The sequence below is a fragment of the Passer montanus genome, unplaced genomic scaffold (assembly GCF_014805655.1).
Source record: "Passer montanus isolate IOZ18808 unplaced genomic scaffold, ASM1480565v1 scaffold29, whole genome shotgun sequence".
NCBI classification, from domain to species: domain Eukaryota; kingdom Metazoa; phylum Chordata; class Aves; order Passeriformes; family Passeridae; genus Passer; species Passer montanus.
The window spans coordinates 1,309,615-1,334,732 of NW_024367596.1; the positions used below are offsets into that span (position 1 = coordinate 1,309,615).

General features: G+C 42.5%; 1 protein-coding gene across 1 annotated transcript in view; it reads left to right on the forward strand.

The window, feature by feature from the left end:
• The window catches only part of RSRC1 (arginine and serine rich coiled-coil 1), a 96,906-nt gene that overhangs the window by 35,420 nt on the left and 36,368 nt on the right, over positions 1 to 25,118 (forward strand). Inside the window, exons 5-6 of the mRNA XM_039713618.1 lie at positions 10,202 to 10,238; positions 22,569 to 22,620. Coding sequence (XP_039569552.1) covers positions 10,202 to 10,238; positions 22,569 to 22,620 — 89 coding nt within the window. The remainder of the gene's footprint in view (positions 1 to 10,201; positions 10,239 to 22,568; positions 22,621 to 25,118) is intronic.

Here is a 25,118-nt window from a genome sequence, read left to right on the forward strand (position 1 = left end):
TTTGTTCTGATTGACATCAGGGAGACTGTCTGGATGCATTTCTTAAAGAGAGGGAAATAAGACAAGTATGATGATGTTGCAATAGGGAGAATCCTTAATCCTGGCAGCATCACAGAGAAGCAGAATTTTCAGTTGACAAAGGGGTTTTTGGCTGCTCCTGCTTTCACAAGTTATAAAAGTTCAATTCACCCACGAGCTCAGCTGACTCTGGGCTGGCTGAGGTCACCACCTTGAAATTTGAGGTAAGAATAAACATTTTAATGTAAAGCATCATTTTGGGCTTGTCTTGCAGCACCAGTCAGCAGTGGCTCAGGAATGGTTGGCTCAGTGGTTTTTGGAGATATTTGCCAGCCTTAGTGAGAGCCAGGGGAGGTTCAGGTTGGGATTTCCTCCCTGAAGGATTGGTTCAGCCTGGAGTGGTCAGAAAATTGGATCTTGCATTTCACAACCTGATTTAATTGCAGGATTTGGTCAAAGGTTGGACTTGGTGGTGTTGGAGGTCGTTTCCAACCTCAGTGATTCCAGGAGGTCCCTCCTGAGCAGCAGCTGGAGGGGACAGGTGACACAAAAATTCATGTACAGTTCACTGGGTGGGTTTGGAACTCGAGATGTTTGTGGGGTATTCCCCTGGTCTTTTGGATTTGGGATTCAGTGTCAGCTGCATCATCCAGATTCCCAGGTCTTTTGCATGGGCTGGGAGCCCTCTGGGAAATGCTGATCTGGCCACTTACTTGGCCTTTTATTTTAATTAGAATATTTCACTTCACTTCCAAGATCAGCAGGTACAACAGGAGGGGCTGGTGTTAACCATCAGCCTCCAAATTCCTTAAGATCCAAGTTTCCTTGGGGCCTGCCATGTTTGTGGTGCTCAATTCCTTCAGGAATATCTTCTCTCTATACTAAAAAAAACCAATCTTTGAAGGAAATCTTGGCTGCAGAACGAGACATGTCTTATATTTTTGTCTTTTTTTGGTCTCATTTGGTGGGAAATCAGTAATGTGCAACACTAATTACTTTGATTTCACTGAAGAAATGCCAGAAGATGAAATGCTTCTGGGAGATCCTGGGGGAAGGTGTCCTGCCTGTGGTGGGGAGCGGGAAGGGGATGGCTTTAAGGTCCCTTCCAACCCAAACCATTCTGGGATTTTGGGATTCCTGGTCTGGCTGTGCTGGCACTTTCTTGGGTGTTTGTTCCACCCTGCGAAGCCATTCCTGCTCTGTTTGCACTGGCCACTTTCTCTGGGAAGTGCTGCAATGAGAAATGCCAAAGCAAACAGCTGGTGTTCGTTTTTCATGGCAGGAAAAGGTTAAAAGCAAATTACTGAGAGCAAGAGAGTGAAATGAATAAGGCCAATGTGTGTGTAAGAAGTTTAGATTTATTAATTGGTGAAATGGGAAGCCTGAAGGAGGTTCTGGTGCAACTCAAGGCAGCTTTGCTTGGTGCTTTTGGGGTTTTTTAGGCTGTCAAATTTTCTACCAAGAATACAAATTGTGATTTAGGGGAACTTGCAGATCTTTCCTTGTTCTCACCACGCTGTGTTGCACATCAGACTCCAGCCTGTGTCTGTGTTTTCAGCCCTGCCCCAAAGGTGCCCAGCCTTGTTTTGGGCTGAATCCTGTGAAAACCAAGGGGATCCCTTTGGTGATCCCTGTCCATCTCCTCTGCTTTATGAGCTCCAAGTAGCTGGTTTTAATTTGATTTGAATTTTTCCCCTCATGCATTTATTAATTTCAAAGCATTAATTTCCAGGTTATTTTTGTCACTGTCTGTTAGGCTTGGATTTGGTCAGATGTGTTTGAGACTTGCAATCAGTTTCTGTTTTTATTTCATTTTGATGAAATATTATTTCTTCCTCTTCATTTGTGGCCAAGGAACTTGAGGAATTCCCCCTCAAGCTTGAGCAACTTTAGCTTTCCCTTTTAAAATGTTATAAATTTGTCTTGCAACACAGCCCAGCATGGAAGTTGTTGGGAGATGCAACTTCCTTCCTTACTGGAAGTTATTCTGGGCTGCTTGGAATGACCATCTTGGAGAGACCAAGAGATTTCCAGAGGTTTTCCTTAGAGCTACGTTGAGTTGAGATTAAAAAAAATAAAATTAATTGTGTAGGAAAGCCTGAAACTCAAATCTCTTCTGACCAGAGAAGCTGAGTTGGGTGAGGAGACGAAACATTCTCAGATCAGGTGGATTTGCTCTGTTCAGGAATAGGGAAGTTCTTGTCTTGTGCAGGAAGGAAAAGCTGGGCCGTGTGACCTATCTGAGACATTCTGAGATATTCTGAGATCAGCCTGGGCTGGGGGGAAGGAGGGAGAAGAATTAAACCAGAAGAAGTCATCACAGAGCAGCATTTCCAGCCTGGTTTTATCCCTCCCAACAGGAATGCCGAAAACCCACGAGGTGTCAGGCTGCTGGAGTGGGACCAGATGCAGTCCCAAGAGCTGGAATTCCAGAAAAGTGGGAATTTGTGGGGCTCAGCTGACCTTGAGCATGGCTCCCAAAGGGCTGCACTCCTCTTCAGAGATGTTGGAAGTGTTTTTCAGTCCTTGGTTGTCAGACCTGTGCACCCAAGGGCTGCTGGTGGTCCTGCTCCCTCCCTGAGCTGTGGAGAGGAGTTCCTTGTTGCTTCATTGTTGGTTTTTAATCGTTTGTTTGTTTTTCAGCAGTGCTGGTGCCACCCTGCTGCTGGCCAGAGAGCGCATCCCAAACTTCTCCTGGCTTTTTTGGGTCTTTATTAATCTTCCTGAAAGTCCTGACCTGCTGTTTGAATCTGTCACTTCCTCTTCATTTCTGTTCTAAGTGCAACATCTTGTGCTCTTTCAAAGTCCTGCAAAACTGAGTGAATTTTAAATTAATTTTTATTTTAGTTTCTGTCTTTGGGACAGAGGGGCAGCAGGGTGACAAAACCAGCTGTGTGCTTGTACTTCATAGATAGAGGCATTCAGGTTTGGGTTTATTAAAGTATTTTATTGATTATGAGAACATCTCTGTGTTTAGGAGCTTTGAAGAACTTGTGAAGTGCAAAGAACAAAAATGAAGCCGTAACTTGTGCTTAGGTTTTCCATAAAAGAAAGCCTGAATAGAAAGGAACATTTGCATGAGAAGGGTGGGGAAGAAGTTGTCTGACTTCTAGTGATGGGTTAGAAAAACAATCAAAAATCTGAGTTCTGCAGATAGAATAAGAAGTGATGGGTGAGGTGAGTCCCTGGGTTTGAGGAAAGGGATTTTTAAATTAATAAAATAAATTAAAAGTATGTACAGCTCTGTATTGGTTATAGGTTGGATAAGCTGAGCTCAGTTCAGATATTCAATATAAATTTAGCTTTGTTCTCTGAACTGAGATCTGTGGGGATCAAAGAAGGAAGGAACAAATTGGGAAAAAAAGAGGAATTTGTTTCTAAAGTCAGTATAGAAGCTTTAAATTGCCACTGTAGAATCCTTGATCTTGGAAAAAATCTCTAGGATCATAAATCCCAACCTTTAAATATGAATATGCAGTAATAGAATGAGATCTGTGCAAGGGAACCAAGGCTGTGCCTTGTAATGTGAATTTTGAGCAGTGAGCAAAAGCTTGAAGAGTTTTATTCACAGGTCTTAGTGGAAAGTTGTGTGCCAGCAAATAAGTTTAAAATACTTAATAAACTTCTACAAGATTTTCTCCTCTTGGGAAGAATTCATGGCACAGAGTCTTAGCAAAGAATTACTTAGCAAATAATTAATTCAGATAAATTGGAGGTTGCCTTGTTTCCTAGGCAGAGAGCCTTTAATTGGTAACTTTATTTTTCCTGAATATTTAATGAGCAACTGGCAAATGTTTCCCTAAGCACAATTTTCATGAGCATTTACTGGTTTTTGAGCAGTTTATAATGAATTTAGACCAAGATGGAGCCGTTCAAACACGATGTCATTTCAGCGTGGTGTGAAGCATTTCCCAAAGATTATTGCAGAACTTGTTTAATGTGCATAGAGAGTTTAAAAAACCCAACCCCAAACTAAACAGGCTTGAGGTTTCCTTGTGGGATTTTTTTTTTTTATCACCAGACTGAGGGCCTGAAGGAATAGAGGAAGTGAATGGACACCAATGTATCCAAATATCTCATTTTGCCTAAAAGCAAGTGCCGGCAGATAAATGCCCATAAAGGGATTTCTTTCTTAAGCCCCATGGATTTTTTTTTTTTCTGCAACTTTTTGTGCGAGTTCGAAATGAAAACCATTCATCCAGTGCCCCAAAGAAGGGCCTTATTGAATGGAATAACAGTGTAATGTAGCATTGAAGGCAGGATTGAAAGTGATTATCTTGTTAACTCTTGACAGTTACCGCCAGCTTGAAATAGAACTGGCAGGCTTGATTTGCAAATGAATTAGAGCTTTTTCATTTGGTGCCAGGATCATCTTTTTATATTCTGATATGACAGATGCTATGTTCCATGCTTTTGTTTCTCTTCACTCTTCTACTTGCAAATAAAAAACAAAAGATTATGATAGTAATTTTATTTGCATCTTTTCTCTAGGAGTTTATTCTTTGTCTCGAAGTTTTTAATCTTATATTTTTTTCAAGAATTTGTTTAAGAATAGTATTGTTCCCGCAGAATAAAATTTCATTAGGTTAAGTACAGTAGTAATTGGGTGAATGAGGGGGATTTAGAAGCTTTCAGCAAATGGAAAATTGATTGTACTCAAATTGTTTTAGTGCTTAGAACATTTAAATTTCCTCCCTGACTTACACTTGCATTTAATATTCCTCAGCACCAGGAGCAGAGGAGAAGCTCCCACAGTTTCCAGTATTTCTGCTAATGGCAGCACACGTGTAATTAGTGGCAGCCTGGGCACTGTGTTGATATTCTGCAGCCATCCCAACCCAGATGGGGAGGTGTTGGGTATGATAATTATTGTGCTCTCCCTCTATGTTCCTCATTAACCTGTAACACTCTCTACCAGTCCAGAGAGTTTTTCCCATAGTTGTGCTTCCCAGGACTGGAACTTGCTGGGCTTTGTTTAATATTCAGCCCAGCCTTGTGGGCATTTCCACTGCCGGGCTCGCTGCTCCTTCTGTAATCTGGTTTGTTCTTTGGGGCTAATTAGCAGCACTTCCGACTGCCACTGATGTCCATTATGGAAATGTTTTCCTACACTTTCACCTACAGGATGTGTTTTAATTGAATATCTACTAAATAATATTACAGAGAAGGTAAAGCAGGCCAAAGTTGTCTAATTTATTTAAGGCTGGTTAACAGAGACAGTGACATTCCAGAGCCTGATGTTTAATTGCCTGTGTTTGCTGGGAATGCAGACAGGGAGGAACAAGACTGCATTCCTGGTGAAGGGAACAGGAGGAGAAATCCCCGCCAGCCAGCCAGAACTAGGAAAAAATCCAGCCAGAACCAGGGAAGAGCCAGCCAAACCAAAACCATCCAAAACCAGGGAACAACCAACCAAACCAAAACCATCCAAAACCAGGGAACAACCAACCAAACCAAAACCAGGGAACAACCAACCAAACCAAAACCATCCAAAACCAGGGAAGAGCCAGCCAAACCAAAACCATCCAAAACCAGGGAAGAGCCAGCCAAACCAAAACCATCCAAAACCAGGGAAGAGCCAGCCAAACCAAAACCATCCAAAACCAGGGAAGAGCCAGCCAAACCAAAACCATCCAAAACCAGGGAAGAACCAACCAAACCCTGCTCCAAGTAGGAAAACTCCAAGGACTTGCACCTTGTGATGTCCTTGGAATCACCAGGTGGAGCTGAGGAGTGGCTTCAAGGCAGCCAGGACAGAGGAATCAGCTTTGGTCATTTTTGGAATTGCCATACCCAGCCTGAAGCCTCTGTAAAGCAAAAGCAGGAGATTTTGGGTGGTTATTTTGTCTCCTGTGATTTATGGAATTTTCATATCTGACCTGAAGCCTCTGTAAAGCAAAACCAGGAGATTTTAGGTGGTTGTTTTGTCTCTTGTTTACCTGAGAAATACATGCAAAGAAGTGCAATATTTTTGTAGGGTCTGTTTGAAAATAGTTCTTTTATCAACACTGTATTTTGGAGTTTTCCCTCTCTGTTTAGTTTCAGTATTGATATTGCATAAAATCTTGCATTTTACTCTCTGAGCCAGAGTTATTATATATTTTCCCCTGTTGAATATTTGATAAGTTCTCTTGGGTACTGATTTTCCTCCTTTCTAGGATAACATATTATGGAAATTGTTTCACCTGGTGTTCTGTTTAAAGCCTGGTTTTAGCATGATTCAATTTGGTTTGCATTATATTCCATGGAGTTCCTTGGCAGTTCCAAGTTATTCCAGAGTGTTGGTGTGGGGGCTGACTTTGGCTTTTCCTCCTGCTTTTGCTAAGTGACCTTCATAGGATCTTCTCGGGGTATTTGCATTTAAATTTATTAGTAGTTGGCCAAACTTCCTACTGATTTTTCCTGAGATGAATTATTTGGATGATTGGAGTGATCCACTGGGGTCAGGACCACCAGATTTGGAGTCTTCACACTTCAGGATCAGCTCCAGATCATTTGAAGTTGGTGCTTGGTAAGAACAAAACAACATTGTACACATTAAAAAAAAATATAATGAATGCTTTTCCCATCAGAGTGAGAGATTCCCAAACCATTTGCTCCTCTTGATGAGTTTGTTGTGCAGGAAAGATTGGAAAGAGCAGCAAAAAATGACAAGTTCAGCGATGTCTCATCTTGGGATATCCTGAGGTAGAATAAAGTCGTGTGATCACATGGAAATCTAATTCTCTCCTCAGGAACTCTGCACCCTCCAAAAGCCCCTTTGACCTGAATTTTCCTGTAATGTCCATGTAGGTATAAATAACCCATAGGGTTATTCTGCAGCCTATGGCTTCTCACCCAAAATCTAGGGCAAAGACAATTATTAGCTATTAATTAACTGTGTGTTATTTCTCCAGTTCTTGGGTGGAACTGCTGTAAATTCACTGGAAAGTACATTGTATGTGAAATCTTAAGCTGTTTTATAATACCTAAATGGCACGTTTTGAGGATAATGCACATTTTTCAGCTCCCCTGATTAATAATTAATTTGGTACAGGGAGTATTTTTAGGAACATGAATATGTTCCAGGTCACAATCATGATTTCAGCAATTTCTAGGAAATGCTTTTAATTTACTGGCAAAGGAAGTTCATACCACCTCAGTTAGTTACTGTGGGTTTAAATAATCCCAAACCCAGAATGGTTGGGGTTGGAAGGGACTTTAAAACTCCTCCAGTTCCATCCCCTGCCATGGACAGGGATGGAACTTCCTTAATTGAGTTCCCAGCTTCTTGCTAGAGGTCCCTGGTGACCAGGATTCAGATGGAGCTGGAATTTTTTCCCCTGGCATTGCTGAAACGTTTGGATGAGCCTGAGTGTGATATTTCCTGGGTTTAATGGATGGCTTTAAATATGTGCATGTCAAGTGGTGTTTTACTGCAAATCCTTGGCTACAGTAGGGAAAAATTCCAGAGCTTCTCTGGTAGGAAAAAGGAAAACTCAGGAGTAAAATCAAACCTGCCTAATGGACCAAAGAAATGAAGGTGCTGCACTGGAGATGGCATGAAAAGCCAATATATTGGCAAGTCTGGGGTAAAAAAAGGAGGAAAACATAATTACCTGGTAATGATACCAAATTAATGCAGCTGGGTGGTTTATTTTGTGTTGTGAGCATTGGAATGTTGGGTGTGCATAAAGCTGCTCCTGGCTTTTATTTGTGGTGTTTAATGGTTTAAAATTCTGCAGTTACTCAAGGCTGTGTGGGAGACTGAGCTGTGGCCATGGGTCTGATTTTGCCTAAAACAACACATGAAATCTAGTATTAACGGGAGCCTTATTTGTATAATTTATGATACAAATAATATAATTTAAATAGGTGATTATTTCACGTAATCATACAAATACAACAAATTTTGTAATGTATTTTATAGTATGTATTTAAAATATATAATTATTATATATAATGATATAAGGGTAATTATGTGATATAATTTATAGTATATATAATGTAATATAGAATAGGATGCAGAATATAATTGTATAAGATCTCTAACATAATCTATTGGCTAACTAAAAGATAAAACCCTGCCACAGCCCAGCTGATTGATGCCCAGCAGCCTCAGGCTGGGAAGAGGTTTTCATTGGAAGTGACAGGTGCCCCAAGGTTTATTTAGGACAAGCTCAGCCTTGTCCTGGTTAGTTTGATAATGTTTTCCTTATGGATGTTCCAGCAGTGCATTTCCTGCGTTAGGGCCTTGTGTTACACCAATATTCCTGTCTGGGCTGCCTCAACTACAAATTGGCTGAACAGCCCGTGACACTTTTTCAATATTATTACATTAAACCAAGTGGATTTTGATTGATAACCTAATATTCAACTAATGCAAAACATCAATCATGGCAAGTATATTAATTATTTAATATTGCAGCCTAATTCAGGAATCGATGTGCTGCAGGAGGGGAAGGGAAACTCGCTGTTCCCAGAAGGTTTGAGACAGGGCATGATTAAAAAACAGCCCCACCAAGCCCTGCTCTGCTCCCGTGTGTTGGTTCGATACAAATCTTTATTCATTTGCCAATAATCTCCTCACATTTTCCACTTCAGGACCTTTTTTATCAGTTTTGAGGCCTGGAATTGAATTAGGGCTGCTTTCAGCACAGGCTGAGGGAGGTGCACGGATATTGATGGCAGGGATGGGGCTGGCCTGGGAGCTCCTCCAGCCCTGCATCCCAAAGCAGCTCCACCTTCACGGGCCAGGTGGGACCTCCCAAGGGATCAGGGAACATGGAATGCTTTGGGGAAGGGAGATCAGTCCCATCCATCCACCCCTGCCCTGGCAGGGACACCTCCCACTGCCCCAGGTGCTCCAGCCCCAGTGTCCAGCCTGGCCTTGGGCACTGCCAGGGATCCAGGGGCAGCCCCAGCTGCTCTGGCAATCCCAGCCCAGGCAGGAATTCCCAATTCCCAATCTCCCATCCATCCCTGCCCTCTGGCAGTGGAGCCATTCCCTGGGTCCTGTCCCTCCATCCCTGTCCCCAGTCCCTCTGCAGCTCTCCTGGAGCCCCTCCAGGCCCTGGCAGGGCTCTGAGCTCTCCTGGATCCTCCTCCTGTCTCCAAAATTGGGATAAATCCTATAGGGCTGAGAAAAAGAAATTCTTCTTTCAAAGTCAAAACAGCTAAAGTATGTTTTTTTTCCTCTCACTTCATTAATGGGGCTGAGAAAAAGAAATTCTTCTTTCAAAGTCAAAACTGCTACAGTTTTTTTCCTCTCACTTCATTAATGACATTTAAATAGGAAAAAAACTGCATAGCAGATTTTTGGAAAAGCTTTAGGAAATGATAAATAATTAGCAATTTTAGTACTAGTAATTAGCATTACTGTAGTGTTAACTGGTTCCCTGCAGTCCTCACGGCTGGTTTCTCCTTGTTTGCTGTGGGAATGACCCACCTTCCTGTAAGTAGAATTGGAATTAGGTAGAACCTGGAGCTGGTGGGAGCAGGAATCATCTCCTTGTCCAGTGAGTTGGGATTTGGGGAATTTTTAATTTTTTCCATTGGATTTCATCTTTTTTTTTCCATAGCAGGATATGTTAAGGATAAATTTTCCCTCCGAATTTTTGGGTTTTTTACTTGGATACTTTGGTCTATTTTTTTTCAGCTGCCTTTATGTAAAATTCTTCCCATTTTCTGTCTGTACATTTGTTCTTTTTGCAGCTTTCAGGAACTGGATGCCCAGCTCCAGCATGGCTGCCATGAGCCATGGAATTAATGACAATTCCTTCTCTCCATCCCCCTGGAAAGGGGCAGGGAATTTCGTTGTGGGAGTGGTGGCAGGGCAGAACCAGGAGGCACCAAACGTGGATTTGATCAACAGCCCCGTGCCCTGGCCTGGCTGATCCTTTCCAGTGTAAATAGTGGGATAATTAGATTTAAAATGTAGATTTAAATGTGTGTCCTGTGGCATTGCTACAGTTTGTAGCAATTTCAGGGCAGGTAGTGTCTGAGGGTTGAATTCTGTCATTGAGCATTAGGATAATCAATTGTTTTAATCAATTTTTTTAGGTGTTACAGGTAAATATATGTATTAAAATTAAAAATTTGACACACTGGAGAAATTACCCAGCTTTGCCATTTCAGAGTTAAACAGAAATCGTTGCAGACAAGGGTTTAGCAACTATTTAAAACTTTTGTTCTTCTCTTACAGGGACTCTGCAAACATCAAAGCTGGATTAGAACATCTGGTAAGTTTTAATTTTCTCTTGAACATTTGCATCATCTTTGATATCTGCATTCCAAATGAACACTTTTGAATGAGCTTTGAATACCTTGAATTGAGAAAGTCAACCATTTCCCAGAGGGTCAGGCTACTGTTATTATGTGAAGGCACTCACATTTTCATTTATCTCCCCATTTCAAGGGAATTTTAATTTTTTTAAATTACTTTTTTTTGATGTCGAGATGAAATAAACTGGACTACAATCCTTGGATTGATGATTGCCTTAATTATAAACAAAAATTGTTTGGTGTTGGATTTTTGGCATATCCTGATCTGAAAACAACAAACTTGTGATTAAAAAAAAAGTAAAAAAAAAAAAAAAGAGCCAGGGACACAATCAAATATTGCATGCATAAATATGGTGTGTTTGAGTCATTTGGAGGCTTTGAAAGAAGTGCACAGCTTTGTGTTTTCTCTTGTCTTTGCTTTATGAATAATGGATCGACTTAAATTCCATTCAGGGCTGCAGTAGGAAATAATAATTGAGGTGCAAAATATTTCTGGTTTAAGTAAACATATTAAACCCACAAGTGATGGCAAGCCAGGCTTAGCATTAAAAACTCATCAGTTGATCAAAACTGGGAAAAATAAAATCTTGTCACAAGTCAGAAGCTGGTTGAGCCTCACATGTTGCTACCAGCAGTCAGTGGAACATTAAATAGTTGATGTAAAGTGATTATTAAATCCCATTAAATGAAAATATTCACTATTAATGGCACATCCATCCTGAGAAGGGTTTAATTTTTTCATGGAATATCTAAATAATCCCTGCTGTTCCATAGTGCTGTGAAAAACATCGTGTGTCTCCTTGGACAGAATTGCTTTCCTCTTGCTCCTTCCTCTTTTGGGAATCACTGGGGAAGGATTTGGAGGAGCTTGGGCACCAGTATCTCCTTGGAGATCCTGGTGGGGTGGAAAGGATGGAAGTCATGGTGCGGTGGAAAGGATGGAGGTCATGGTGGGGTGGGAAGGATGGAAGTCATAATGGGGTGGAGGTCCTGGTAGGGTGGAAAGGAAAGAGATCCTACTAGGATGGAAATCCTGGCACAGTTCTCAGGAACTCCTCCTTTCTAAAGGTGCCCTGTGAAATGTGTTGGGAATCATCAAATGGAATGAAGAGCAGAGTTCTCGGAGCAGTTGGGAAATCCACCTTGGTTACTGCTTCCAGGGGTGTCTCACCTGCGGGTTGGATCCCTTAAATAAATTTTAGGAAGATGCTGTTGCCCTGATGCTGGCAGGGAGCTGTAATCCAGCACATTCCTGATTTTTCTCGTGCATTATAAAGCTGCTCCCCTCCTCACAGAGTGACCATGGCTGGGGCTTGTTCTGATTGGGGTTTCTGCCACAGCAGGAGCTGCAGGGCTGATTTATAACAACAAATATTCCCAAAAAGTGGGAAGAAAGAGGCTCTGTGGGCTTGGAGTAGCCTGGGGAGGTGGGAAGCAGGAAGAGTTCAGTGGTGCTCAGGGTTTCTCTGGGCTGGGGCAAAAGGTACTGGAAATATTCCCTGTGGAATGATGGTGCCTGAAGTGCTTTACGGGTTAACTCACAATAATTTGGAATAAAATTATCTTTGTTAAATTAATTGGCTGCTTTGTATTTAAAATCCCAGAACTGGGCAGGAAGGGATTGGATCCTTTCCCTTTTGGAAGGGATCTTAAAGATCTCATTCCACCCCCTACCATGGGCAGGGAACATTTCCCTGAAAGATTTGTCAAAAACCTCTGGAATTGAGATTTTTTTTTTTTCTGTTTTCCCTTTGATCTTAGAAAATCTGTCCTGGGAATGGGTGCTCAAGGAAACAAACTGTTTCCCAAGGCACCCACAGGTAGGAATATTTGTGCTGGAAACTGTTCCATACCTCAATATTTTGTTTATAAATACTTTTTGGACTCCAGTAAATTATAGGGTTATTCCTCTAAAGATTTAAGCCATGTGATTCCCGCTCTACTGCTTCAATTCCTGCAGCTCCAAATGCTTGGATTTTCCCACCTTAAGAGTCTTTATCTTGATTTGATAATCTGTTATTGGATCCCTTCTGTGAAAAAAAAAAAAAGGTGTTTTACAATTTGGGCTTTACAAGAGTCTGGACTGGCAGGGCACAGGGAATGGCTTCAGACTGGAAGGAGTAGGGTTAGATGCTGTTTGAAATTACAAAATAATGTGACAAACTGAAATAAAATAATCTAAATTGTTGACATAGGACATGAAGGAATAGTTTTAAATTAAAAGAAGAGGGATGTGGATTGGATATTGGGAAGGAATTCCTGGCTGGGAGGGTGAGCAGGCCCTGGCACAGGTGCCCAGAGCAGCTGGGGCTGCCCTGGATCCCTGGCAGTGCCCAAGGCCAGGCTGGGCACTGGGGCTGGAGCACCTGGGACAGTGGGAGGTGTGGGATGGGATGGGCTTTAAGGTCCACATCTTTCTTTGATCTGATCAACCAAAAAACCCCCAAACCCCAACCAAGAGCCCTTCTCCTTTATTCCGTGTTAATATTTGATCAAGCATTTATTTTAATGAAGTGTCAGTATTTGTTTCCTGGCTGGCCCTGGGTTTTCCAGGCACTTTGGTTGCAGTGCTGGCCCCTCACTGCTCGTGGCTCTCTGAGTTTCTCACCTGTGCTGTCCCAGCTCCCTGGCCCTGGGGTGGCCACCATACAGGGATGTCTGGCAGAGTCCTTGGCTTCCTAACGAGCTGTAAACCAAGCAGCCAATTATTTGTGTTCACAAACAATTAATTAACGCTCTTAATATGAGTAATTATGTTTATCTTGCTGTCCTGGCAAAATTCCATGCTGGTCAATTATGCTCTGCAGGCTTGAATTGTCTTTTCTGTTTCTCTTGAGTTGTGTCTGTTGTTCCATTCTGGGAGGAAGGGAGTGAAGGTGGGAGTGGAGAGGTTTTCCTCCTGTGGCCAAAGTGACATTTGTGTCCAGGGACATCCCAAATTTCCCTTTGGATAGGCTGGAGAGCCCCTGAGTGTCCAGCTGGATGCACCAGCTTGGGAGGTGCTTTTTGAGGAGCAGTGCTGGCTGTGGCTGTGTCCCCCACTGAGGGGACCCCGGTGTCCCCAGCCCATCAGGTGTGGGGCTGATGGAGCCTTTGGCTGTGCCAGGGTGGGCATCCCAACCATTCCCCTGGCTCAGCAGCAGCCTGGCCCTTGGAAATCCTTCCAGCTCCTTCAGGAGCTCTGGATCAGGTTCATACCAGGTAATCACACTGCAGAAGATCAATGGCTCATGAATATCCATGGGAAGAGCAGCTTGCCTGGCTCTGTGTGCCTGCGGGGGTGAAGCCCAGGCTGCTCCTCGGAGGGGCTCCGTGGGTGCCAGGATTTGGGAGAGCTCACTGCAGAGTGTGTTCAGTTCGTGTGCACTCACCACTTGATCTGTTCCTAGGTTTTGTGCTGTTAGTTGCAGATGTGAATCAAACAGCAGTGCCATCAAACCATCAGAGGCAGGGCGTTTTCGTGGCTGAATATTCAAAGGCTTGCAGCGGTTTGTTGTTCCAACAGCCACAAATTTTGTGGAAACTTTGTAAGAGAAGCGAGTTTTACCCTGTCACTTCCCATTACCAGCAGGCTCTGAAACCAGAGGCGCTCCACATAAACCAGCACTTTAATGTCTCCGTGTCTTTATTAAAAAGTAAACTTTGATCACTCTCGTTTACCGCCGAGGCTGAGGTGCCTCCCCCACCCCTGGCTGCGGTGGGGACCCCGTGACCTTCCATCCCCGTGACCTTTGTGCCTTTATTTTGCTTTCCCTTTGTCACCCCGCTCATATTTACCCCATAAATTCGTCTGACTGCCGTTCTCCGCCGTAAATTCGGGAAGGCCGGCGGGAGCGTCCCCGATTCCCGCTCTGCCGGCGGAGGAGAGCAGTGATCAGCTGAAGTAAATAAGGCTGTAAAATATAAAGAGTGTGATTTTCCCTGGCATCTGCATAAAACCCCCGGCACGTGCGGGTGTTGTTTCCAATCGCGCCGGCGGTTTGTTCGCAATTCCCGTAATTTGATCGTGGCTGATGAAAAGCTGACAAGATTTCCACAGCGCCCCATTAGATGAAAGCAGCATGAAACCAGAGGTTAATCTGCAAACAGATTTTCCTGCTTATTACTCTAATGATTCCATCAGATTTGATGTAGCAGGCTGCGAGGCGTCTCTCGGCAGCAACAGTGTGCTGGGGTTTGATCTCGGTGCTCATTAAATGATGGAGTAATTTGGGTGACCTCTGCCCAGGTGCACATCTCCTCATAATTGCACGGCATTCTGATGGGGAAATTACTGGCGAGAACCCCGAGTATTCATCCCGCTTTCCGAGTGGAAAAACTAACAAAAGAAATATTGCATTAATTTTCAAATGATGATATTACATTTAGTGCCTGGGCCCCATATATCAAAATCTGAGAACTGCTCAGTTACTCGCTGCTCTTAATCTTAATGGTATCTGTGGATGTCAAGGGCATGGAGGAAATTAAATCGGAAAGTGCAGATAGACCTAAGAAGACATTATCTCTTGATGATTGCAGTTTTGATAGGTATTTCAGTGAATTTCATTTTCGCAGAATGGTGGAAGATGAGTTAGCCACCAGATTTTCTCATTTTTCTTCCCCGTGATTTATGTGAGTTGAGTATAAAACTTTTTATGGGAGTGCAGTTACGGCGGATGAGAGGTAAATTAATGCTCTGGGTTTCCATCTCGGCCCCGCGCGCGATTGTCAGAGCTGTACATACGTAATGGGGCCCATCATTATTCAGGGTTGTTTACATTCAAAATATGTAATGAAATCTGTTCAGAATAATGAGGGAAATAAAAGTTTAGAAAATTGTAAAGGTCATGAAGTTTGAGAAATGATGCAATGCTCCCAAAATAACATTTAGGCAATATAAATTACATTATTATGCACCAACTCTGCCTTATAGAGACATGAAGATAAAGTGCTTTCGACGAGTAAAATGCTGTTAGTGCTCTCTGAAGTATGAGAATGTGTAAAGTGTTTCTGATTTCATATTCTGGTTTTGTGCATATTGTGGAAAAATATATAAAGGAACTTTATGGAGGGCAGTGGCTGCTTTGCTATCCCCAAGTTTAAGTGCATTTCCTAAGGGTTTTCTCCAGCAAACAAACACTTTGGCAGAAGCGTAATTGATTTTTAATCTGATTATTGAGGCCACCAGCAAATTCATCTTTTTGGGGGGTTCTTGCTCCTCTTCTTTTGGGGATTTTGCGTGGAGATCTTTGCTCTGAATGTATTTTATTGCAGGTACTGAAGAGGGATCTTGGCACAATACTGAGATGAAGCATAAATTTGCCCAACTATCTGTGGTCTGCACCTAAAGTACAAATCTCTGCACCTTGGTTTTATGCAGGTGCTCCTCAGAGTAATTATGTTTTGCCCTGCACATTTTATATTGTACTTATTTGTCAGAAGAAGGAGCCAAAGGTGTGAAACACAAGTCATTTTTGGAAAAGTTAAACCTGCAGATCTGTGCCAGCCCAAAAACGGTGCAGTGGGGGTGAGTTGATCACTGAACCTGAGAGCAAAGAGAAAATGCACTTTTTTCAAAGTATATAATCTTGATTACGTTCAGGTTCATTCCTGTGTAATTAGGCATAATTTAGGGTAGATTATCAGATGATTTTGAAACTGAGTGCTGATTTAGAATCCACTGGATCCTTGTGAAATTTGAAATGCTTTTCATTTTCAAAATGCTTTTTCCTATTATTTTTCAATTGCTGCATTTCAATGCAAAGGTTCCAAAGGGGATGGGATTCCCTTTTTCTGAGAAATTCTAATTTATTTAGAGAAAATGCCTCTCTTAGTGGAATAAGTAAAGCAGTAATTCGAGTATTAACTGCTCCTTTTGTTAATTAATCCCTTTTACCTGTTGGTTGTGCTCCTGCTTTTCCAGCCAGTCCAGCCTTGGCTGGAGCTGTTTCCTAAGCAGTTTATGATGTGTTAATAAAAATAGCAGCAGATAAATGCAGGTTCTGAAATGAAAATTTTTAATGTTCTCCCATGTCTTTGTTATAACATAATGCAGCAAAAATTTGGAACAGTGATAAAATATAAAAATCTATATTTATTAGTTAAATATTAATGATTTTATATTTTTTGTAAGCTGTGGGGATCATTCTACCTTTAATTTTTAAAGGTTCAAGTAGGAAATAATTTATGGAATAATGACTGGACGATGTTGATGCAAAAATCTCTGTTCTGTCAGCTCTTTATCAGAATGTTGAATTTTTTGGTGATTGTGCTGTATTTCCATGCAAATGTAAATCAAAGGGATGATATTCCAGACTGCAAGGAAATAAATAGAGGGAGATAATTTTTTAGCCTTTAGTGCAATAGTATCCATATTTCCTCTCTTATTGAAGAACCCACACAGAGTTTTGTGGCTGTGTAAGTTTAACACTTTCAGGAACTTTTCCTTTTAAGCAGACCTGCATTTACCGATTAATTTTTTAAAATCTTATTTACAACTCTCCCTCTTTCTGCTGAGTGTTTAATCCATTTTGCTGTATCCACTCCCAGTAGGAAGGCCTTTTTCCTTGCTTTTTCTCAGGAATATTCACTAAAATGAGTATATTGTTGTTTTCTGGTCCTTTTAAGGGAGCTCTTGCTGCAAAAACTGCTTTAAACCCCAAAAATCCCGTCCTTGTGCCTGGGCTATTTGCCACGGCCATTCCCTCCTGCCTTTGATTTGCTTCCAGCAATCCATTGTTGTTTATTCCCATTTTTGGGTTGGTTTTAGGGGAAGCAAGATGGGATTTTTCCACCCACCTGGTGTTGCAGGGTTCTCTGGAGATCCTGGGTTAAACCCACCTCACCTTGCCAAGTGACTCCTGCTGGAGTGAAATGAAAAATCCACAATTAAAGTGAACAAATCCAAATGTTTTAGTGGCCATGTGTGTCCTGGATGGGAGGAGAGGATTTGGGGAATCCTCAGCTCTCAGGCTGAAGTGCTGCTGCTGTTTGGGGTCACTTTCAGGTGTTGGCCCTCTGATCCCAAATGTGAGTGAAAATTCCCTTGGATGGAAAGCTCAGAATATCCTGTGGTGTTTTAGCAGGAAAATTCTCTGGGATGGAAAACTCAGAATATCCTGTGGTGTTTTAGCAGGAAAATTCCCTTGGATGGAAAGCTCAGAATATCCTGTGGTGTTTTAGCAGGAAAATTCCCTGGGATGGAAAACTCAGAATACCCTGTGGTGTTTTAGCAGGAAAATTCCCTGGGATGGAAAACTCAGAATACCCTGTGGTGTTTTAGCAGGAAAATTCCCTGGGATGGAAAACTCAGAATACCCTGTGGTGTTTTAGCAGGAAAATTCCCTGGGATGGAAAGCTCAGAGCCCGAATACCCTGTGGTGTTTTAGCAGGAAATTTGGGCATTCCACTCAGAGCTGGGATTTTACAGCTCTGCCTCATTTGGTTCCTCACTGGGCTCTGAATTTCAGGCCTGGGCCTTGTCACTGTTGGCTCTCTCCGTCCCAGTTTTGGCAATCCTGGAGGAGGAGAACTCGGGCAAGTTTTCTGTCCTTTCTGTCAATGTCCCAGTGTTTTTTCCTGCCTCTGGCTGAAGGAGCCACATTCCATCCCCAGGCTTTCCCTTCACTGTGGTGTTGGTGTCTAATTAAGATGGACTCTTCCCCTTCATCCTTGGTCATATTTTCAGTGGCCTTTACATAAATTAAAATTTCAGGTTTTCTGCCCGTTGTTTTGGTTAATGATTTCCCTTTCCTAATTAGTCCATCCCTGGTGCTGGATTCTTTATTTCTGTTGAAATACCAAGAGCATCTGTGAATTCCATGGACAAAATTTGCCATTATTCCATGTTTTACATGATTTTTCTCCATTTATAGTTCATTTTGATAAACTTAAGATGATTTTTTGGGAGCAGGTGAATCTGTATCCAGTCAGGACACTCCTCCCATAGCCTAGTCCTGAGTAGTGTTGTTGATTAATTGTATCAGAGGAAAAACTCGGACAGAAATATAAATTTACCATCCAATCTTTTCAACAGATTTATGTCTGAAAATGCAGGGGTTTAATTCAAATAGTGCCAGATGTGCTTATTATATTTCTGTGCTATTAATTCAGATTAGGGATTCTTCTGTGGGATTTTATTTTTATGTTTTTAATGTGAAAACCGTTCCTCTGTCAATCTGGAATTTGCCACCCTCAAAGACTTATATAAGGAAAAGATGACAACTGCAAATTCTCAGTCTCCTTTGGTTTTATTTTTATTTTAGTATTTTATTCTCTTATGAAGTGTCTTCTTATATAAGTATTTTCAGTTTCTTTGATAATTATTTTTTTTAATCACCCAAAGAGGAATAAATGGCAGGAAAGGATTCCAGCATTCCTATGGCAAACCTGTCCCACAATCTTTTCCATAATTTGATCAAAATCTGTTTAAAAGCTGGCTGGGCTTAGGCTCCTTTGTTGCTCTCTCCTGTTGGGATTTGCTGGAAGTGGGATGGATAACATTGCAGGTGGAGGCAGGCCCGTGACTTACAGGATAAATTCAAATATAATTTTAGGTGTATCCCCTCTGTTTGATTTCTTCCCCTCACTGACACTTGAGGTCTCTTTCTGCTGCCCACAGCCCCAGCCTGGGGATTTCTCTGCAAGCCAAACGTGGAATTATGGTTTCAGGTTTTCCTGGGAATGGGGAGGGCTGGATTTGTCTTTTTCAAATACAAAGAGAAGATAATTGTGTAAAAACCCCCAAATTGATCACCATCACCAGAAGTTTGTTGGGCTTTTATCCAGATGTTTTGAGACAGAAAAGTCCTGCAGGTAAATTTTTCCCCAGCAGTGTCAGGGATGAGCAGGAGGAGTGGAACCTGTCCAGTTTTAGCACATCTCAGCCATTTTCCTTAGGAAATTCCATAATGGTAAAAATTCAGAAAGGCAGCATTGCAACTCAAAATGCTGCAGCCTCATCACCTGCTGGAATCCTGGGATAAAAGTTTTCCTTTTATCCAGGGCTGCCAAGAGCCACGTGCTCTGCTCCACAAACTTCATGTTTCTCAAATTTTTTTCCTCAGTGTTCTCAAGTTTTCGTTTTAATATTGTTTCCTCTGTCAAGAACATTTACCATTCATCCCAAATAGCAGGAATAATTAAAAAAAAAACATTCTAAAGCTGAATTAGAGTGTTTTAATATATTAATTAATTGAGAAGGTGAATCTCTCTTCAAGTGGAATATTTGGGAAGCCAACCATGGCTCTCCTGCCCATCACACTCGGCACTTGTTTCCTGGAGCTGTGAGTGACAAGCAGCTTTTGTGGGGATTTTTACACAAAACCTACCAAATTTAAAGTTGTGAGTCTTTTTTAGTGTAGTTTTATTAAAATAACTATTTATTAAAGGAGAGTAGTGATGGAATGCAGTGGATGAACTGCAAAGAAATACAAGTTAAGGGTTGTGCTGCGTCTTCATAAATCAGCTGCCATTAAAAATTGAAAGATCTAATCCAATTTTTGCTTGAAATATTAAAAGCAGTTATTAATCACAGGGGTGTTCCTGGGTGATGGTGTCCTATGGAATCCCAACCTCTTCTGAGCTGGGATTCCAGTGTCTCACCAGACACTTTTGGACACGTGTAAAATTCATTGCTGGGGATGACCTCGGGTCATTTTACAGTGTGCTTGCTAAGGAATTTTAGGGAATTCCTCTCCTGCTTTTACAGTTGTGGCAGCTGGTGAAGGAGCCCACTAGAAATACTTTTATTTTTCCTTTTACTCTCTTTGAATTCTCTTCCTTCTGTGTTATGCTTAAGACCCTAAGGAAAGTACAAGGGTTTATTTTGCTCGACATCACTCTTGGTGATGCTTCCTCCACCAGTCATTTCACCATTTTGAAGTTTCCTGAGGCTCTTGCTGAATTTTTTCACTTAATGGTCCCCTAAATCAATACTGACCTCGGGTAGCTGCTTGTTCTCACACATTGCTCCCGGCTTGTTTGAGGCTCTAATTGTGGTTTTCAGCTGAAATCCCCTCTGTCCTTTTTTCTCCGAGTGCTGGCCTCGTCCACCAGTTGGAGAGATGTTTTCTGGGGCCAAGGCAGTCACCTTTATTTCAGGATCCTCCTTTCACTCCTTGGCTGGGGCTTATTGATTGATGAGAAGGTGTCTGTGCGAGCTCTCCCATGGAGTAATTAACACCTGGGGCGAGGGCAAAGGGGAAGATGCCTCCAGAGCAACTGCCTGGGCTGCTCCCAGTGGGAGACTGCTGAGGAAAATCAGAATTTTGAGTCTTCCCTCCCTTACATCAAGAAGGCACATCCATAACTCCATGGGAGGAGTGGGAAAAGTGTTTGGAGCAGCAGGATCAGTTGTGGAACTCCGTGTTTAGGGCTGGGAGTGACATGTGTGCAGCTGCTGTTGCTTCCCTCCTCCTCCTCCTCCTCCTCCTCCTCCTCTGGAGCCTGCTTGGCGTTTGCTCTTTCATGGAGTTCTTGTGGGCCTGGTGGTGCTGGGCACAGATATCCTAAACTGCCAGTGGAACATCCTTCTCAGCAGTGGTGCTGAACAGTTGTGTGGCCAGCAAGAAGGGATCCAGGGATTTGAGGTTTTTGGTTAAATACCTGAACTGCTGTCGGAGTAGGAAATTGTGTTTTGGGATGCCAGGGCCCACCTGATGCACGAGGTGCACAAAGACCTGGGCTGTTCACGTGCAGACGTGAGCACAGGTGGTGTTTCACACCAAATGCTTTTCCTTCTCTGCTTGTCCAGCAAAATTTTGCCAAATGCAACTAACGCTGGTGGGATTTTTTAAATTTACAGTGGTCATGGAATGGAGGAACCACAAACCCAAGTAAAGCTTCTCTGAAACTGAAGCTGGGCAAGTTGGTTCTGGATAAAAAGCAGATCTTTCTCTTGCTCTCCTTCCTCTCCTCCCATGACATACTGAAGATGCCAGAACAGTTTAGTTCATGGCAACAAGAAGAAATGGGAAGATAATTTATGATAAAATTCAAAATGTTTCTTGCTGCCACCAGGGTTAGTGGTCAGGTCTAGATCCATATTGCAGCTATAATAATAAATTCTGCCCAGTAATTCTGGATTTATGAAAACAGCAAAAATCTGAACTAAAAATAATTCATCTCTATACAACCAAAATCTGGATCTTCATTTAAATTATGTTTAATGCAGCATCTCTCCTATTGGAAGGAGCAGTCTGTACATTCTTGGAGTAGAAATGGAATTGTTCTGTCATTGTCAGCCTCCTCTCATGGGTGTAGATGAGGGTGGTGAGGCCGTGCAGAGCATCACCAGTTGGGACATTCATGGCAAGGAGCTCTGCCTAATTATGTCAGCCTCCTCTCATGGGTGTAGATGAGGGTGGTGAGGCCCTGCAGAGCATCACCAGTTGGGACATTCATGGCAAAGAGCTCTGCCTAATTAAAATCATGGAATTATGGCATGGTTTGGGTTGGAAGGGATCTTAAATCCCATCCCATCCCCTGCTGTGGGCAGGGACACCTTCCACTGTCCCAGGTGCTCCAAGGCCAATCTAACCTGCCCTTGGGCACTGCCAGGGATCCAGGGGCAGCCACAGCTTCTCTTATCTGTGTTTTCCTATTTAATTTTCCCTTTTGCAGCCATTTAGGCTCTTGAGAAGAGTTTCTTAATCTGCAAAACGCCACCAAAAATTCCTGTCAGGTTTTGTTTTTAGTGTGGAGTAGAAACCTCCCAAACTTCTCTGACACTCCCAGAAATAATCAACTTCTGAACTCCGTGACAAATAGGGTTTGTGCATCAATTTAACTGTGGCAACGTTTGAGTGGCTTCATGTTGAGAGGGATGGCAAAGACATTGGACACAGTGCAGCAGCACTGGGGTGATTAGCATAGTGGGGCCACAGCCAACATTGTGCTCCTCAAGCCAGCAGATGTGCAGCAATACCTTCAGGAGGGGGAAAATCACCCCAGATAAGAGCAAAGTGTGAAAAACTCGCCGCATTAATCACGTTAAAGCCAGTTTTGGGGCTTTTTGTGGAGCTGTGTGTTTGTGTGGAATGGGGTCACCCAGGAGCCAGGCAGGATTTGGGGTTGGAGGGCTGGGAGAGGAGCTGGTCGTGGTGCCACAGCCACCTCGTGGGGATGGTGCTTTGGGTCAGTTCTGAAGATTTCCTTGGTAACTCCTGCCTCAGAGTTCCCAGTCTGGACGTTCTGTGGCTGGTGGGGTGTGGGGTGGCTGGAGGAGGCAGGAGCTCTCTGGGGTGTCCCGTGTCCCATGGAGTGTCCCGTGTCCCACCAGGTGTGAGCTGATCCATCCTCTCTTGCAGACTCCTGCTGAACAGGCCAAAGCCAGGCTGCAGCTGGTGCTGGAGGCAGCTGGTGAGTAAATGACCATCTTCAACACTTTGCTTCATTTTTGGGCTCTCAGGTGGGATTTTATCCCTTTGTGCTTGGCTGATCCTGTTCTCTGTAGCTCTCTTAAATTGCAGGTTAAGGTTAAATTGGTTTGCATTACTGTTGGTACTTAGTAAAGCCATTGAAGGAAATAAAAATAAGCCTTTTTTTTACACTAAAACCTCATGTTTGTCCTCAGGCTCTTGCTGCTACTGAGACATTATTCTGTGCTCTCAAAATTTTGGTTTTTTTTTTTTTTTGCAATTTTCTTTATTTTTTAGCATTGTTTTAAATCAGTACAAGTATATACATGTATATTTTCCCCCCCTTTTGAAAACCCTCTGTTTAGAAGAATCTCCTCACATTGCTGATGTACTTCTTTTTCCAAAATCCACCCAGCCTTTTGCATTGTCTTTCTTCCAATACATTCCTTGTTCTCCAGAACTTTTAATAAATCTTTGAAGCATGTAATTATGAAATGGATGTGACAGCCCTGACCTCAAAAGCACAATTTGTGTATTCTGCTGCCATCGATCACATCTCATTTTTTAATTTCACACCTGGGAGATGTACAAAAGATAACTGGGGGTTGTATATCATCGTGACCTGGGCTCCAAAATTTTCCAAAGCTTATCAAAGGTTTGTGACATTATTAAATTTAAATATCCACCACTGAGGGCTGGATCTTAGATTGAAGCTGCAGGTTGTTCATAAAGAACAGAAAAGACTTAATATCTTTGTCTCTTACAATCCAAAATACAGAATTAAGTTCCTTCCTGGCTTATTCAAGTCTTGGTCATCCCAGGCGTTTATGGGATCATCCCCCACCTTCTTCCCCAAGTCCTGCATTCAGTCAATTAAATTTAATTTTTATTTAATTGCTGTGAGAAGATGTTGGAAATGTTGATAAACGTTCTTTCAATATATTTTTGTGTGTTTACTCCTTGCAAAATCAGCACCTTTTAGTCTTCAAACTTAAAAATAAATTTCTGCTGAGCCATTACCCAGCAGCTTTTTGAGGAGCTGAGGCTCAGCAGGTTCATTGCTGTTGCTGCTGTGGTGATGTTCTATTTCAATATAATTGAAATGAATTCTGTACTTCAGTAATGGGGAGTGGAGCTGTTGCTGGTGTGCACAGGGCTCCATCCCGAGCTTGGCAATGAGCTCATGGAATATCTGTGCTTGTTACAGGGATTGCCCCAGCCCCTCTGGGTGGGACTGGGAGGCTGTGCTGTGCTCCCAGTGGCCTGTCCTGGATCTGGAGTTGAAGAGATGCTGCTCCTCCCTGCTTTGGACAGACAAAGCAGGGGCTCCAAATCACCTGCCGGGGTTGTGGGGACACTGGGGACATCCCTGCTGACATCGTGGAATCATGGAATGGTTTGGGCTTTAAATCCCATCCATCCCACCCTGCCATGCAGGGCCACCTCCCACTGTCCCAGCCCCAGTGTCCAGCCTGGCCTGGGACACTGCCAGGGATCCAGGGGCAGCACAGATGCTCTTCAATTCCCTGTTTGTATTTCTGTCTACATTTCCCTTGTGGACATATTTAGGATCTTGAGAAAACCTTCTTTTTAGAATTTAACCTAGATATTTTTTTTTAGGGAATAGCAGCTGCCGTCTCTGAAAGGTAGAAATCAGCAAGTACTAAAACAGGCTCTTACTATTGAGATATTTTTTCCCCTGGTGTATTTGGGGATAGGAATTGTGACTCTGGTCTCTCATTAGGAGAGCAGGTAAAATAAAAAATATTCACCTGTCTGTGGGGGAGGAGGGTAAGATGGCCATTTTTATATTTAGGTTATACAGTGCCGAGGAACTTTTTCTCCAAGTCCTGCATTTGTGCTGACTCCATTAATTATTTTTTTAAGTGTAGATTAGTGTCAGTGTTTTGTTCTCATTAAGCAGGGAAATATTGGGAGGTAGTCAAACACTTTAATTCTTGAGACAACTGAGTTTTGCTTTATAAAACCCTTCATTCCTCAGAAGCTGTTATAACTATATTAATATGGTTATATAGTTATATATATAAAAAACTATATATATAGGTACATAGTTATATATAACTATATATATAGTTATATATATTACTAACCAGCTATAACTTCATATTTTCACGATTTATTGAATTAGATTTCTTAATATTGAGGTGCCAGGGAGCTTTTTAGGCTCCTCTGACAGCCTCCCCCAAGTCGCCGTGCCCGAGCAGATGTTAAGCAGGCAGTAGTTGAATGTTAATTTGGAGAGGGTGGGATGTTTAAGCCCATCTGAAGTATGTTCCATGTGGGCCTTCCAGACTGAGCGACAATGCTTTGTCTCTTGGGAGAATTTCCAAGCTAAACCTCTTTCTTTTGCCCGCTCTATATGGACTCTCTCAAGTCAGTATAAAGCAGATCATCCCTGGGCTAAAGCTCTCCAGCTTTTGTTAGCGGGCTCTGTAGGGCTGTAATTAGGCCTCCTGGCAGGCCCTGCCGGCCAGTTAA